The sequence below is a fragment of the Vombatus ursinus genome, unplaced genomic scaffold (genome assembly GCF_900497805.2).
Source record: "Vombatus ursinus unplaced genomic scaffold, bare-nosed wombat genome assembly UNPS02014826.1, whole genome shotgun sequence".
NCBI classification, from domain to species: Eukaryota; Metazoa; Chordata; class Mammalia; order Diprotodontia; family Vombatidae; genus Vombatus; species Vombatus ursinus.
In genome coordinates, this window is record NW_020954604.1 from 9,726,470 (window position 1) to 9,741,699 (window position 15,230).

General features: G+C 42.1%; 1 protein-coding gene across 1 annotated transcript in view; it reads right to left on the reverse strand.

Annotated features, from left to right (window-relative positions):
- The window catches only part of TMEM63B (transmembrane protein 63B), a 40,593-nt gene that overhangs the window by 10,578 nt on the left and 14,785 nt on the right, over window positions 1-15,230 (reverse strand). The window contains 4 exon segments of the mRNA XM_027838305.1: window positions 19-137; window positions 1,683-1,734; window positions 1,989-2,131; window positions 6,841-6,878. Of these exon segments, the coding sequence (XP_027694106.1) occupies window positions 19-137; window positions 1,683-1,734; window positions 1,989-2,131; window positions 6,841-6,878 (352 nt within the window).

The following is a 15,230-nucleotide window of genomic DNA, read 5'->3' on the forward strand; positions in this document are numbered from 1 at the left end:
GGCACAAGTCTCTTTAATTTCTGCTTACCATGTCGTCTTCTTTATAGCGCATCTTGGAGGTATGTCTTCGCATGGTATACACAGTGAGTAGTAGGTATAGAAAGGCGAAAGAGGTGTGCAGCCATAGCAGGTTGTTACTGCAAAAGAAATGGGGATTTGAGGGATGATAGCTCTAGCTGGAAGCACAAACTCTGTTCCCATAGCACCAATCTCTAACTCAGTCTGTGCATTAAATGTTTCCTTTTGGGATATCTACACTTCTGACTCTCTCATGGGGTTTATGAGTTGACCCTGTCTCTCCTCTAACCAAATCCTAGAGTCTAAATTGACTGTCTAAAAGGTCCATCACTGGTGTAGGCCGTATCACCTTACACTTGGACTACTGCAGTATAACCTTCTAGTTGGTCGCTCTATCTCAAATCTCTGGACAATCTCTTTCATTCTTCACTCTGCTATCAAAATGAGCTTCCTCAAGTGCAGGTCTGACCATGTCACCCTTCCTATTCAACAAACTCTGGTGGCTCCCTCTGGAGCACCCGCAGGTCACATAGAAAATTCTTTGTTTGGCTTTTAAAGCCTCTCCTACTTTTCCAGTCTGCTTACACCTTCTTCCCCTTCATGCCCTCAACAAGCCAGTGGACTGGCCTTCTGGCTGTTCCTCTCCTCTCACAATGCCCTCTATCTCCTAGCTCTTGGCATTTTTTTTTTTCGGCAAGGAAACTGAGATTAAGTGACTTGCCTAGGGTCACACAGCTAGTGAATATCATGTGAAGGCCAGATGTGAACTCAGGTCCTCCTGACTCTCTATCCTGGTGCTCTATCCACTGTACCACCTAGTTGCCCCGGCTCTTGGCATTTTCCCTGGGCCATCCCCTAGACCTGGAATTCTTTCCTTCCTGGTCTCTGCCTTCCCTGATTTCCTTCAAGTTTCAGCTCAAATCCCATCTTCTGAAGGAAGTCTTTCCAAGTCCCCTTTAATGCCTTTCTTTTAAGATTATCTCTAGTTTATCCTGTCTATATTTTGCTCAATATTGTCTCTCCCATTAGACTGTGAGCTCCTTGAGAGCAGAGACTGTTTTTTGACTTTCCTTTTATCTGTGGTGCTCAGCAGAGTGTCTGGTACACACAAGGCACTTAACAAATGCTTGTCCACTTGACATCCCCTAGGAGGCAGCCTGGTGCAGTGAAGAGTCCTGGAGTGAGGAGTCAAGAGACTTGTGGGCTGCGTGACCTTGAACAAAATCCCCTTACCTACCTGTATCCCAGTTACGTTTGTAAAATGGGGAAAATATGTGCACTCTGTGCCCTACAGGCTTGTTATGAGTGTCTCTGGAGAGCTCCCTTCCCTGGTGAAGCGCTCTCTCATGATGCAGTGTAAGGCCATCCCCCCTCTCAGAGGCCTCTCCCTCTCTGAGTTCTTCCTCTAACACAGACCCTACAGTCTCTACCCTTGCTCTACTCCCCACTCTTGCTCCCAACCTCCTCTTCATTGAGCAACCTTAACTTTTTCCTGCTGTCCCATTATATCCTACTCCCACCCATGCATCTCCTTACCTGGTTGTCTTGTTTCTTTTCTCATCCCAGGTTACCGCCCACCCACCTGCCTCCCCTCTCCCCTCCCCCACCCCCCAGCTCCACACTAGTGTACCTCTTTCCTTTTTGGTTGGTTTCCCTATCCTCACCTTGAGTCTAGGTTGGCAATGGTGGTTCTCCCAAAGCTGTAGGGGTTGTTTTCTTGGGGTAAAGGGAGAGAGAGAGACAGAGAAAGAGAAAAGGAACGGGAAGCTGTGAGCCTCAGGAATTGGCCCATCTCCTGCTGCCCACTGCTTGGTACACAGTAAGAGTTTAACCAACATTTTCTATTCATTCATCATTCATTCATTTGTTCATCATTCATTCATTCAAATCACTTCCCTCCCCTTCTTTCCCCCCACTGTCCAGCAGATTCCTTGAGAAATGGATAGGAAGCACACCTTCCCCCCACTGACCAAGCAGATTCCCTGAGAAGTTGACAGGAAGCACAATGCCCACGGAGAGAACACCTGCGACTGCAAGCAGCCCAATGATGTGCCGCTGGAACGTCAGGTAGTGCACTGCATCAGCTCCACACTTGTCCAAGATCTCTTCATCCCTGGGGAGCAGAATTGGAAAGGGAAAGGAAGTAGGAGAAGGGGAAGGACACAGAATCAAAATCAATCGAGGGGGGAAGGGCAACGACCATTCCCTTCTCCTAACTTCTGACCGTCACACCTCTATTTTTCCAACTTTCAGACTAAGAAATATCACCCCCTGACCTCCCTTCTCCCTGCAAAGGGATGCAGGATGGAAGGAAGGGTTAGGGTGTGTATGCATGTATATGATGAAAGAGAGGACAGAAGGAGGAGGGAAAAGGAAGCGGGAAAAGAAAAGAAGGATGAATAAGAAAAAAGAGAAGAGAATAATGAGGGAAGAAAGAGGTATATGTTGGTATCACCTCAAATACCCTGGTCCTTTTAGTTCATTCACCCCATCAACTCCCATGATCTATAATTTCTTCACTTAACCTCAACCAACCACAAGGATCAGACTTTAGATCTCACCATTACTCGTATCACATCACCTCTATAGGATATTTTCCCATCTTTCCATCTTACTCTTGCTAAAACTATCCTTTGTCCACAGTGAGACTGGAGGACTCTACACAAATCTTGTTTGATGAGCTTGGCCCGGGCCTCACATTTCTCTCTTCAGTCATGATCCTACAGTTGACTACTTCAGCTACACGCTCTTCTACCTGTCTCCTTATTCAATCACTGCTTACATCTCGCCAAACTGCAGACTGGAGTTACCTCCACCACAGGAACCTCCTCTGATCCTTTGTCTGTATTGCCATACAAGGTTCACCTGGGCCCTCACTACTGCATGGCAAGTCTTTCTTAAACTTGATTATTACATTGCATGTAGTGGCTGTTCCAAGCAACTGCTTCTCTCTGCAAGCTTCAGGTCATTCTTCCCTCCTCTCTCCCTTTTTTCCTTCTCTATGGAGGGAGGGCCTTGCCTCCTACTTAACTGAGAAAATCAAGGTCTTCTCTCACCCACTTTCTTTTCTCTGTACACCATTCCCTGTTCTCTATTCCTTTAGTTTAGCCTCTTCTGGTGCTCTGGTCAAGCCCTCTAATTGTGCCCTTGGTTATCTCTCCTCTGCAAACCTATCCTTAAAAAAAAAAAAAAAAAAATTTCCTCTAGTCTCTTATCTCAAAGTCACAGCCAAGGGTCGGGAAGAATCATCTATCCTGGCTGCCTCCTGCATACGCTTTTCTTCTTTGGTTTCCATGACACTGCTCCTTTTGATTCTCATTTTATCTGTCTGATTCTTCCTTTTCAGTATTTTCGAAATGAATGAGTCCTTCAGGTTTGGGAAACAGCTGGTAGCCCATCGTTTAATTATCACCTGTACCCAGGTGGCGCCCCTCCCCCCAACATATACGCAAATAACTCCCAAATCTCAACCCCAACTTCTCGTGGAATCCAATCCCTAAGCACCAACTGCTTAGTGGACATTTCCACCTGGAAGTACCATTGGCACCTCAAACTCAACATGTTCTGCTTCTTCATTCTCACACTCTCCTCCACAGCCTCGCCTACTCCACACTCCCCTATTTCTGTTGAAGGTACCACTATCCTTTTAATCACGCAGGTTTATAGCTAATCAGTTGCAAAAAGTCTTGTTGATTCTACCTTTACATCTCCTGCATCTGTTCCGTTTTCCTTACTCACAGAGACTCTAATATCCTTTATACCCTTATCACTCTGGACTACTACAAAAAAGATCTTGGGGGCAGCTAGGTGGCACAGTGGATAGGGCACTGGCCCTGAAGTCAGGAGCACCCGAGTTCAAATCTGGCCTCAGACCAAACACTTGACACTTACTAGCTGTGTGACCCTGGGCAAGTCATTTAACCTCAATTGCCTAAAAAAAAGACTACAAAAGAGATCTCACTGCTTCTAGTGTCTCCCGTCTCCAATCCACCTTCCACACAGCTGCCTAAATAATTTTCTTAGGTTTGAGCATGTCATTCCCCTGCTCTAAATACTCTACTAACTCTCAGGGCCTAGACAGATGGGACAAACGAACAAACACTTAATAAATGCTTGCTGATTGCCTTTAGAATAAAATGCAAATTCACATGGGCATTTAAAGGCTTTACTTTACATTACTTCCTCCTTCACTCAGTCTATATTCCAGACTAAGTGGTCCATTCCCTGTGCTTTGAACTTGACATTCTATCACCAAGTCTTCCCAGGGTCTATCTCCCATGGCTAAAAAGCATTCCTTCCTCTCCTCCAACTCTCCAAATTCTAAGTTTCCTTCAAGGTTTCCTACATGAGGCCTTTTCTGATCTCCCTAGTTGTTCACATTCTTTCCTCAAATTACCATGTATTTACTTATTTGTGTGTTGCACATCTTATATTCCTCTCAGTAGAATGTAAGTTCCTTGAGGGCAGGGGCCAATGCCTAGTAGAGTGCCTTGCAGAAATTAACGTACTTAATGAATGTTTGATAAATTGCCTTTACAAAATAGGAAGGATAGACAGGAATGGGGAGGGTAAAGCAAGGGGGGTAGGGTGGAGGAGAAAAAATGATGATGAGGACAATGATGATAAAGATAGTTGGTACTTCTACAGTACATTAAGATTTGCAAAGGAGAGGAGCAAGAAGCTCAGGAGAGGAAAAGGTAGACAGAAAATGTGGGGCAGAAGAGAAAGAAGAGCAGGATGAGAGAGATGGGGTGATCCACAGGGAGTTCCATTGATTCCATCGGCCCACCTCCTTTTTGCTCATTCTCCCATGACTCTCATTCAGGCCTACACCCCATCTCACCTGGACTCTCATTAACAGCTTCCTAGCTGGTCTCCTGGTCACCCATCTCTCCCTTTTCCAATTCACCCATCACACAGACATCACAGTAATCTTCCTAAGATCTGATCAGATCACTCTCCCGATCCTAAACCCCTCCAGTGAGGTTCCTTATTACCTCTGGGATAAAATACAAATGTCCTGACCCAACACTTAAGCCACTCTATAGCCTGGCTCCTATCAACTTTTCCAGCCTCATTTCATATTACTAAACTTCTCCTCTGTGTTCGCTCACTATTCTGGCCCACAGTGTGCTACCAGATGTTTCCCAAACCTTAAGTGTCATCTCTCCCTCCATTCTCAGAGCCTGGAGTATACTCTCCTCTGTCTTCACCTCTCATAATTTTTCTCTTCCTTCAAAGTGGGTTCAGTGAAGTCTTCCCTGACCTTCCCAGCTGAAGGTGTTTTCCTTGCTCTCATTTTCTCAGAATATATCAACTGGCTTTGTTTTCTATTTTGGTCCCATCACACCTACCTTATGTGTGCTTTTGGCAGGGAGTGTCACCTTTGAATAGCTTGCACACTGTGCATAGCTTGAACACAGCAGTTGAAGAAGGAAGGGGGGGAGAGGGAAGGAAGTGAAGAGGGAAGAAAGTAGAGGCACACAAAGGGAAGAGGAGGAGGAATGAAGAGGGAAGAAGGAGGCAATAATGGCGAGTGAAGGAGAAAATAATTTAAATAGGAATGGGAGAAGGAAGAGAAGATACCACTGGTGGATCAATGGTACCTTGGAGTGTCAGAAAGGGGTTCTGTCCTTTGGCCTGGGGGATTGGTTGGGGAGCCAGCTAACCTCAAGATGAAGCTTTTAATTACTGCCTGACTGATAGCTATTTCTCCGAATCTTTGACTCTGTCTGTCAAGTGAGTCCATCTGCTTTCTGGATGCATGCTCCTGCCAGCTGAGTAACTTCTCCTGCCAGGTGGCTGCTTCCTCCTTCCAGTTGAAGGTTTCTTCCTGCCAGCTAAAGGCATGCTCCTGCCAGAAGAAGTCTTCATTCTGCCTGCTGGGGTCTTGCCTCTTCCTCTCGAGTAGTTGCTCCTCCCTATTGGCTAGCAACTCCTGCCAGATGGGTTTTGACCCCTCATAGCTACATACTGATTTCAGCCGTGAGGGGAATGTTTCCTGCCTGAACACTCGTCCCTGCCAGCCAGGCAGTAGGTCTTCCCTGTTGTGCATTGGCCCAGGCCAGTTGGGCAGTAGATTCTCCCTGATGGAAGGCAGGTGCTGCCTTGTGAGCAGTTTCTCCAGGAATCTGGGTAGCTGCTCCTGACTGTTGGGCCCTCCCTCTTGACTGTTGGGCACTCCCTCTTGACTGCTGAGCACTTGCTCCTGCCTGCTGGGTATTCCCTCTTGACTGCTGGGCACTCCCTCTTGACTGCTGGGCACTCCCTCCTGACTGCTGGGCACTCCCTCCTGCCTGCTGGGCACTCGCTCTTGCCTGCTGGGCACTCGCTCCTCCCTGCTGGACACTCCCTCTTGACTGCTGGGCACTCCCTCCTGCCTGCTGGGCACTCGCTCTTGCCTGCTGGGCACTCGCTTTTGCCTGCTGGGCACTTGCTCCTCCCTGCTGGGCACTCCCTCTTGACTGCTGGGCACTCCCTCCTGCCTGCTGGGCACTTGCTCTTGCCTGCTGGGCACTTGCTCCTCCCTGCTGGGCACCTGCCTGCTGATAAATAGGGAATTGTTCTACCTAACTACCCTACCATTTTGGCCAGATAGACCTGATGGCCAGGAGGGAGACCTAGATAACAGGAGGAGCCACTGATGAGACTGGGTGGGAGGAGGGAAACAGGGATAAAAGTAATACCTCTCCTAGGTGATGCCCAGTGAGTTCTAGGAAGGGTCAGGCTAGAGTCCTCAAAGGCTCTAGCTTTGAAACTTTGGACATTGACTGAGGACTGTGAGATGAGGGTTTGGGAAGCCTGAAACCCCATTATACTTACTTTATCCTGAAGATTGCTGTCAGCCAGGAGCAGAAACCCTGTTTTGGGGGAGGGGAAGGGGCAGAACAAAAGAGATGTCACCTGGAGCTGGTTTCCTCCCAACCTAGAAAGCAACATTGGCTCTTCCCCTGACCTTTCACCTTCTGCTCCTTCCCTCCTGTACCTTATTCCATCTACTCTTACCAAAGGACTTCAGTTGACTTTCCATTATCTTGAGATTAGTTTCCACTCTGGGCACTATCTAGTCCTTCTGACTCCATATTTCCTAGCTTTGCTCCTCTAGCAAAAAGGGCTATGGAGAAAGTCTCAAGATTCTCTCTGGTATCTGTTTTCTGGAAAGACCTGACAGAGGAGTGGGTGGACTAAGATGGAGATTTAGTTTCAATACCCATGTTCCACCTATGTCTTTCTCCCTCTAACTTTCCAGAATGTCTTTCTAAAGCTAACAGACTCCTCACTTCCAACCTCTGCCCTCAGGCTCATTTTCCACTGGCACTGCTTCATTAGCTCCATCCCTGATGCCTACAAATATACTCAAGAGCTTCCCTGTACAAAAAAACCCAAACAACCCAAACCTTCCCTTGGTTCTGCTATCCCTATGAACATCTCTTTTTCACTGCTGGGCCATAAAGAGTGATCTTCTACACTTGGAATCCCTACTTCTTCCTCCATAATCTGACTTCTGCTCCCACCACTATATTGAAACTTGTCTCTAAGGCCACTCCTGGACTCTTAATTGCCAAACCCAAAAGCCTTTTCTCATTTCACGTTCTCCTTGATCTTTCTGCAGCATGTGATGATGTTGAACATCCCTTCCTTCTGGATATTCTCTCCTCCAGTTCTTCAGACCCTTCTATCTACTCTCTTACCCTCTCAATGTAGCCATTCCCCAAAGGCCTTTGTCCTTTTTTCTCACTCTACCCATTCTTCTCTTAGCCATCTTATATAATCCCCATAGTTTTACCTCTATGTGGATGATCCTCTAATCTATAAAACTAAATCTCAATATATCTGGATACTCAAAAACTTTAAATTCATGTCCAAAACTGAGCTTACCATATCTTCCTCCAAAACCTGTTTCTACTTTTGTGAAGAATTTATGAACATTACTTTCCCCATCACCCAAGCTCAAAAGAGCTTTTTTACTCTATCCTCTTCAACATCTAATTACTATGTCCAGTCAATTCTACCTTAGCAATAGCATTTCTATCTGCCCCTTTCTTTCCACAATCTTAGTGAAGACTCATATGGTCATGTGACTGGTTCATTCCATGAAGATTCCTAATGAAATCTTCCACTGTCAGTTTCTCCCCACCTGTAATCCAGCCTACACATTAAGTTTTCTAAAGAACAGCTCTGGTTACATCACTCCTAAGCTTCAAAACTTTGGGTTCCTACTATGTACTGAATATAACCTAAACTCTCCAGGGAAGCATTGTCCTGCACAGGTTGGTACCAACTCATCTTTCCAGTCTTCCCCCAAACCATGCTCCACTCAAATTAGTCTCTTTGATGTTTCCTAAGTCTATTTCACCTGTTCATGTTACTCCCTACGCCTGAAAGTCCCCAGGCATTCTTACCTATCCTTTAAGACCCAATTAAAATGCCATGTCCTCCAAAATGCCTTCCTTCCCTCCACCTGCAGTGGTACCTCCAATGGCATGACTGTTTGTACCTCTCAAACTGTTGTACTCCACTGTTTATCAGTTATCTGTGTGAGTCAGGTCTCTACTGGATATCCCCACCTTTTAAGCAGGGGCCACATCTTATTTAAATTTGTAGTTGACTTGACACCTAGTACAGAACTTTTCTTGCATGTTTAGGGATTGAATGTGGTCAAAGTTAAGATTCTGATGCAACTGATGTCTCTCAGAGGTCTGGAAGAAAAAAGAAAGGGGATCTGAGTGATCTGAGTGGGTTTGGATCCCATAATGAATGGTGAGAGGGAGTTATTTAGAGGAAAGGGGCTGAGTCCATTGGGAGTCTGGGTTAAATTTCTAGTTCTCTCTCTTTTTTTTTTCCCCTAGCTATCTTTGTAAGAGAAGGAAAGTAGGTCTCTTGGGATCCTCATGGTTGACACTGTTGCAAAGAACATAACTTAGGCCAAGAAGCAGTTTTCAGCTACTATTGAGAGCTTGCTGAATCTCCTTTCCTCCTCCCTTACCCTGGCATAACACAGGCTAGGAACAGTAGGATGAAGGTCCTAAGAACAGAATCTTTCCCTAGGGTCAGACTCTGCTGCAGGGCCAGAAACAAAAAGGCTTTCCTGCATTAGATGGATGCTGAGCTCCACTCCCCAACATTGCTGGCTAGGACAATGGGCAACGATATGCAATTACTTCAGTTTAGTCTTGGCTTGATTCTGACCCATCTGGTTATTTGAGATTTATTCCTTTTTCACACGCAGGGAGTCCACTGGTTTGTGACCTAGATATACTTGACCTGTGAACTGCTTTGTTGTTGCTTCTCTTCCTGCTGGTATCAGGGTCACTTGGACCTCTGAAGTCCTTGCCTACACATTCCTCCTGTCTCTTCCCCTGCACTCCCACAACTAAAAGAGCACCAATGTCCAAGGCTGGTGATTAGGGAGGCAATGTGGCATGGAGGAAACAACACTGGATTGGGGGTCACAGGTCCTGAGTTCATATTCCAAGTTAGTTACTTACTAACCCGGAAACATTGGCCAAGTTTCAGTCCCTAGACTCAGTCTCCTCCTTTGTGAAACTAGAATAGTTGGGGTGGAAAGGAAGGAAGGACTGGATGGATCAAGATATTTCTTAGATCCCTTCTGACCCTGGAGCCTCTGAGTTGGGGGGCTGAGATATACTGTGAATAGATGAATGGATTACAGAAACTTTTATTCTGTGAAGTGGGGAGATCCTGAGATAAAGCCAACCTGGTGTCTCCTTTGGGAAGAGAATAAACTTTCCCAAGCTGGGTGGAGCATAGACTGGGAAGGGAAGCAGTACAATATAATACCAGTAAGATGAGTTAGTGATAGGCTGAGGAGGGGCTTTTAATGCAAACACAAATTTAGATTTTACTCAATAGATGAGGTAGGGTCAATCTGCAGATACACTTCAAGTTAGGCAGTAGCTGTTCTGTACTAAGACACTGTATTAGACACTAGGTCGGAATACAAAGTAGAACTCAAATGATCTATTGCTTAGAATTTATAGTCTACTATACACACACACACACACACACTACAGGATAACAGGGAAGCTAAGATATTTGGGGAAGTGAGGGAATATATTATATATAATTATATAAATATAATATATAAATATATCATATATTTATATATAATATATAAAGAAGCTGGAATGCTATTAAAATATAAACCTATAGGGGATATGCAAAGTGCTAGGACAGATATAAAGAGAGAGACTGAGTACTTCTGGCCAAGAACCAGCCCCAGGAATAAAAGGAAAGAAGGGTTAGGTACACCTGCCTCTCAGAAGACAAGCAGAAGAAGAAAAGTGAATGAAAGAACTAGGAAAACTGAACTCTCACTTTGTATACAAGTGAATGAACTCCATAATTTTTATTAAGACTCTGAAAAACTCACATTCAATTTTTTTTTGTTTGTTTTTGGTTAGGCAATGGGGTTAAATGACTTGCCTAGGGTCACAGCTAGTAAGTGTTATGTGTCTGAGGCCAATTTTGAACTCAGGTCCTTCTGAATCCAGGGCTGGTGCTCTATCCACTGCGCCACCTAGCTATCCCCCACATTTAATTTCTAAAGTGTTGTATGCTCACTTCTGGGATGGGAGAGGAAGAGAAAAGCAGAGAGACTGTATTCTATGGAATGGTACAAGGAGAAGAGGAAAATAGGAATGGGGAAGGAGGAAAGGAAGGTATTGTATGAGATGATAAAACCTCAGTGGATAACAGAATTTCTGGGGCTCAGCTTCCTCTTCCCCCCAAAATACCAGGAGTTCATCTCTGAGGCTTGCCTGTTTTCATATACTCCCATGATGTCAATTATCACCAGTATGGAGACGTCTTCCACATCTACATAGAATTGCCTGATTATATACTTTGATGGGTTATCTATAAGGGAGATGGCTCTTATACATTTGAGTCAGTTCCTTACACATTTTTGAATATCAGTTCTTTATCAGAGAAACTTGCTGCAAAGATTTTTTTCTTCAGTTAGTTTTCCCTTCTAATTTTAAATTCATTGATTATGCTAATTTTATGGAATCAAAATTGTCCATTTTATCTTTTATAATCCTGTTTCTTGTTTGAGCATTAACTTTTTCCCTATCCATAGTTGCAAATGATTTCCTTCCTTGCTCCTCTAATTTGCTTACTATGTAAAATTTCCTATCTAAATCATATATTCAGTTTGAGCTTATTTTGTTGTGCTGTGTGAGGAGTTAGTCTAAACCCCATTTCTGACAGACTGCTTTTCAGTTTTCCCAGCAGTTTTTCTCATATAATGAGTCTTTACCCCAGGAGTTTATGCAACATTATGCTCCTATGGTAGTTTGCTTCTCTATGTCATATATTTAATCTGTTCCACTGATGGACTTTTCTATTACTTAACCAGTAACAAGTAGTTTTCACGATTATTGTTTTGTAAATCCCTAGACTCAGTCTCCTTTGTGAAACTGCGATTGGTAAAGTGGGAAAGAAGGGCTGGTTGAATTAAGATGATTTCTTAAATTCTTTCTGACTGGAGCCCCTAAGTTGGGGGCTGAGGCATACCGTGAATAGATGGATGAATGGATGGATGGATAATTTGAGGATCTGGAGTTAATAGGCTCCCTTTTCACTTTTTTTCTCCCATTATTTCCCCTGAATTCTTGACCTTTTGCTCCTCCAGATGGATTGTTATTATTTTTTCTAGCTCAATCCTTTGGTGGTTTGAATGATATGGTAATGAAAAAGTAAATTAATATTGATAACCGTTATTAGATTGACTTGGCCTAATTATGAGCAATAAATATTTCTCCAATTATTTATGTCTGTTTTTATTTCTGTAAAAAGCCTTTTGTAGTTTATGGCAATACCATTCTAGTAAATAACATCTCTCACTTCTGTATGACCACTGCCACTTCTCCAGTACAGTTTGTTATTACCATCTGTACAGATGACTGTGATTAACACCTTCTAATAGGTCTTCCCCAATTTTATCAAAATTTCATAGTTGCCATATTTTCCTTATGTAGAGATCTAGTCATGCCACTCTTCTGCTCAAAAATATTCAGTAGTTCCCTACTGCCTTTCCAAGTAAAATTCAAACTCCTTTTTCTGGTATTCAAGGCCTTCCACAATCTGTCATCATCCTACTTTCCTGTCTTCTTTCATATTAATTTCCTCTATGTGTTCTAAGCTCCAGTCAAAATGGTCTTCCCTGTCTCCCAAATATGCCCTATATTCTCCTACTTCTTTCTCCGTTTTGCCCTGAATTCCTCCCTATCTGTCAAAGTCTAATTCAAAAGTCACCTCTTCCATGAAGCCTTTCTTGGGCCTGTGATAACTTGCCAGATATCACACTGTACCTTATTCTGCAAGTCTAATGCACGTACCATGTAATATGTGTATTATAGCTATTTGTATTTGTGTTTCAGCTCCCTATTAGACAGTATGCTCCATGAAGGGAGAAAGCTAGGTGACACAATGGATAGAGAGGTAGACTTGGAGTCAGGAAGATGAGTTTAATTCCTACCATAGACATTTACTAGCAGAGTAATCCTAGGTAATTCACTTAATCTCTCTCAGCCTTAGTTTCCTCATCTATAAAATGGGTATAATAATAGCACTTGCCTCCCAAGATTGTTGTGATCAAGTGAGATAACATGCAAGCCACTTTGTTGTTGTTCAATTGTAGTCGATGCTTTTTGACTCTGTGGACTGTACTGCCCATGATGTTTTCTTGGCAAAGATACAAGAGTAGTCTGCCATTTCCTTCTCTAGTGGATTATGGCTAATAGAGGTTAAGTGATTTGCCCAGGGTCACACAGCTAGTACGTGTCTGAGGCCAGGTTTGAACTCAGGTCTTCCTGACTCCAGGCCCAGCACTCTATCCACTGAGCCATCTAGTTGCTTCCAAACCACTTTGCAAACCTAAAAGTGCTATGTAAAAGCTAGCTATTATTACTACTGTTGTTATGAGGAGAGGAAGCATCTTATTTAAATGTTCTATCTCCCCTAATGCTAAACATTATGATATGGACAGAGCAGGAAATATTTAAATAAATGTTTGCTGAATCAATGAATAAATGTCCAAAATAGAATCATCTTTTCCAAAAAATTAGACTTTCACAGAATTATATTATGCTCATTATTATATTATGCCATTATGTAATCTAACCCTAACCCAAAAGCACAGATCAATCAATATCAATACTTTATGTGTGTATATACATATATATATATATGTATATATGTACCTAATAACATAGCATCTAAATACTTAAAGGAAAATACAGTTGAATTAAGGGGAGAAATAGATAGTAAAACTATAATGGTGTTAATAAGGGTATCTTAATATATCCCCTTTTGACCTAATTGATTTGGTTAGACCAAATCTAGCCAAAAGATAAACAAGAAAGAAGTTAAGGGAATGACTAGAACTTTAGAAGAATTAGAGATGACAGATTGGCAATTACTGAAAGGGAATAAAAAGGAATTTGCATACTGATAAGCAGTACATGACACCTTCATAAAAACGGACTATGTATGGGGCGCAAAAACCTCACTTAAAAATGTAGAAAAATAGAAATATTCAACACATTATTTAATGATCATAAAGCAATAAAAACTTCATTGAAGAATTAAAATGAGAAGATATGCCAAAACTTATGGGAAGCAACCAAAGCCACTCTGAAGGGACAATGTGTATCTTTAAACATTTTCATGAACATAAGAGACAAAGAACAAATTAAGAATTAGGCATGCAATTTAAAAATGAACAAAAACAAACAAAAATTCACCAAGAAAACAAAAATTCTGAAAATAAAAGGAGATGAATAAATTGAAAGCAAAAAGACCACTGAATTGATAAATAAATCTAGGAACTGGTTTTAAAAAATTAGTAAGATCAAGAGCTAACATTTTTTATGAGAGAAAAAAATTATTTAAATTAAAAATGAAAAAAGAAAAACTTAGAATTTTAGAGGAAATAAAGGAAATTATTAGAAATTATTTTGTCCAATTATATGCTAACAAACCTAATATCTTGGAGGAATTAGATATTCACAAAAAGATAAAATGTCCAGATTAACAAAAAAGAAGAAAAAGACCATTTAAAAAACTCAGAGAAAGAAACTGAAGACAATGAACTCTCAAAGGAAAAAAACTTCAGGATCAGATGGAATCACAAGTAAATTCTTTAAAACATTCAAAAAACAATTAATTCTAATACTAAACTGCTTGCAATAATATGAAAGAATGTACTCTTTCAATCTCTTTCTACAACAGAAATAGTTTTGATACCTAAAACAGCAACAAAATAGAAAACTATAGACCATTATCCCTAATGAATGTTGATTGTCACAAAATTTTTTAAAATAAAAATTAGCAAGTAGGCTACAACAACACATTAGAAAGATTATATACTACCACAAGACTGGATTTATACCAGGTATATTGCACAGATTCAACATAAGGAAAACTATAAATATGATAAACCATTTTAATAAAATTAGTAATAAAAAAAATAACATTTAATCAGTAGATGCTGAAAAGGCTTTTGACAAAATCCAACACTTATTTCTGTGAAAAACTCTAGAAATCATAGGAATAACTGGACCTTTCCTTAACAAAGTAAATATTTCTCTAAATCCAAATTAAATGTAGTGCAGGAAAGTCAGAGGCCTTTCCAATGAGATCAGTTTGTAAAGCAAAGATGCTTATTATTACACACTACTATTTAATACAGTGTTAGAAATGCTAGCAAGGGGGCAGTTAGGTGGTGCAGTGGACACAGCACTGGCCCTGGAGTCAGGAGGACCTGAGTTCAAATCTGGCTTCAGACCTGATACTTGACACTTACTAGCTATGTGACTCTGGGCAAGTCGTTTAACCCCAATTGCCTCACCAAAAAAAAAAAAAAAAAAAAAAGTATTAATGATATATAAGTAGTTATGTGATATGTGAACAGTCCATGACAATTTGACCACATAATTCTTGAGGGCAGCTAGGTGGCGCAGTAGATAGAGTTCTGGCCTTGGAGTCAGGAGGACCCGAGTTCAAATCTGGCCTCAGACACTTGACACTACTTACTAGCAATGTGACCCTGGGCAAGTCACTTAACCCTGACTGCCTCACCAAAAAGCAAAGAGAGCTAGCAAGAACAATAAGACGAGAAAAAACTGAGAGAATAAGCAGAGGCAAAAATTATCTCTTTTTGCAGATATGATGGTGTACCCTTAGTC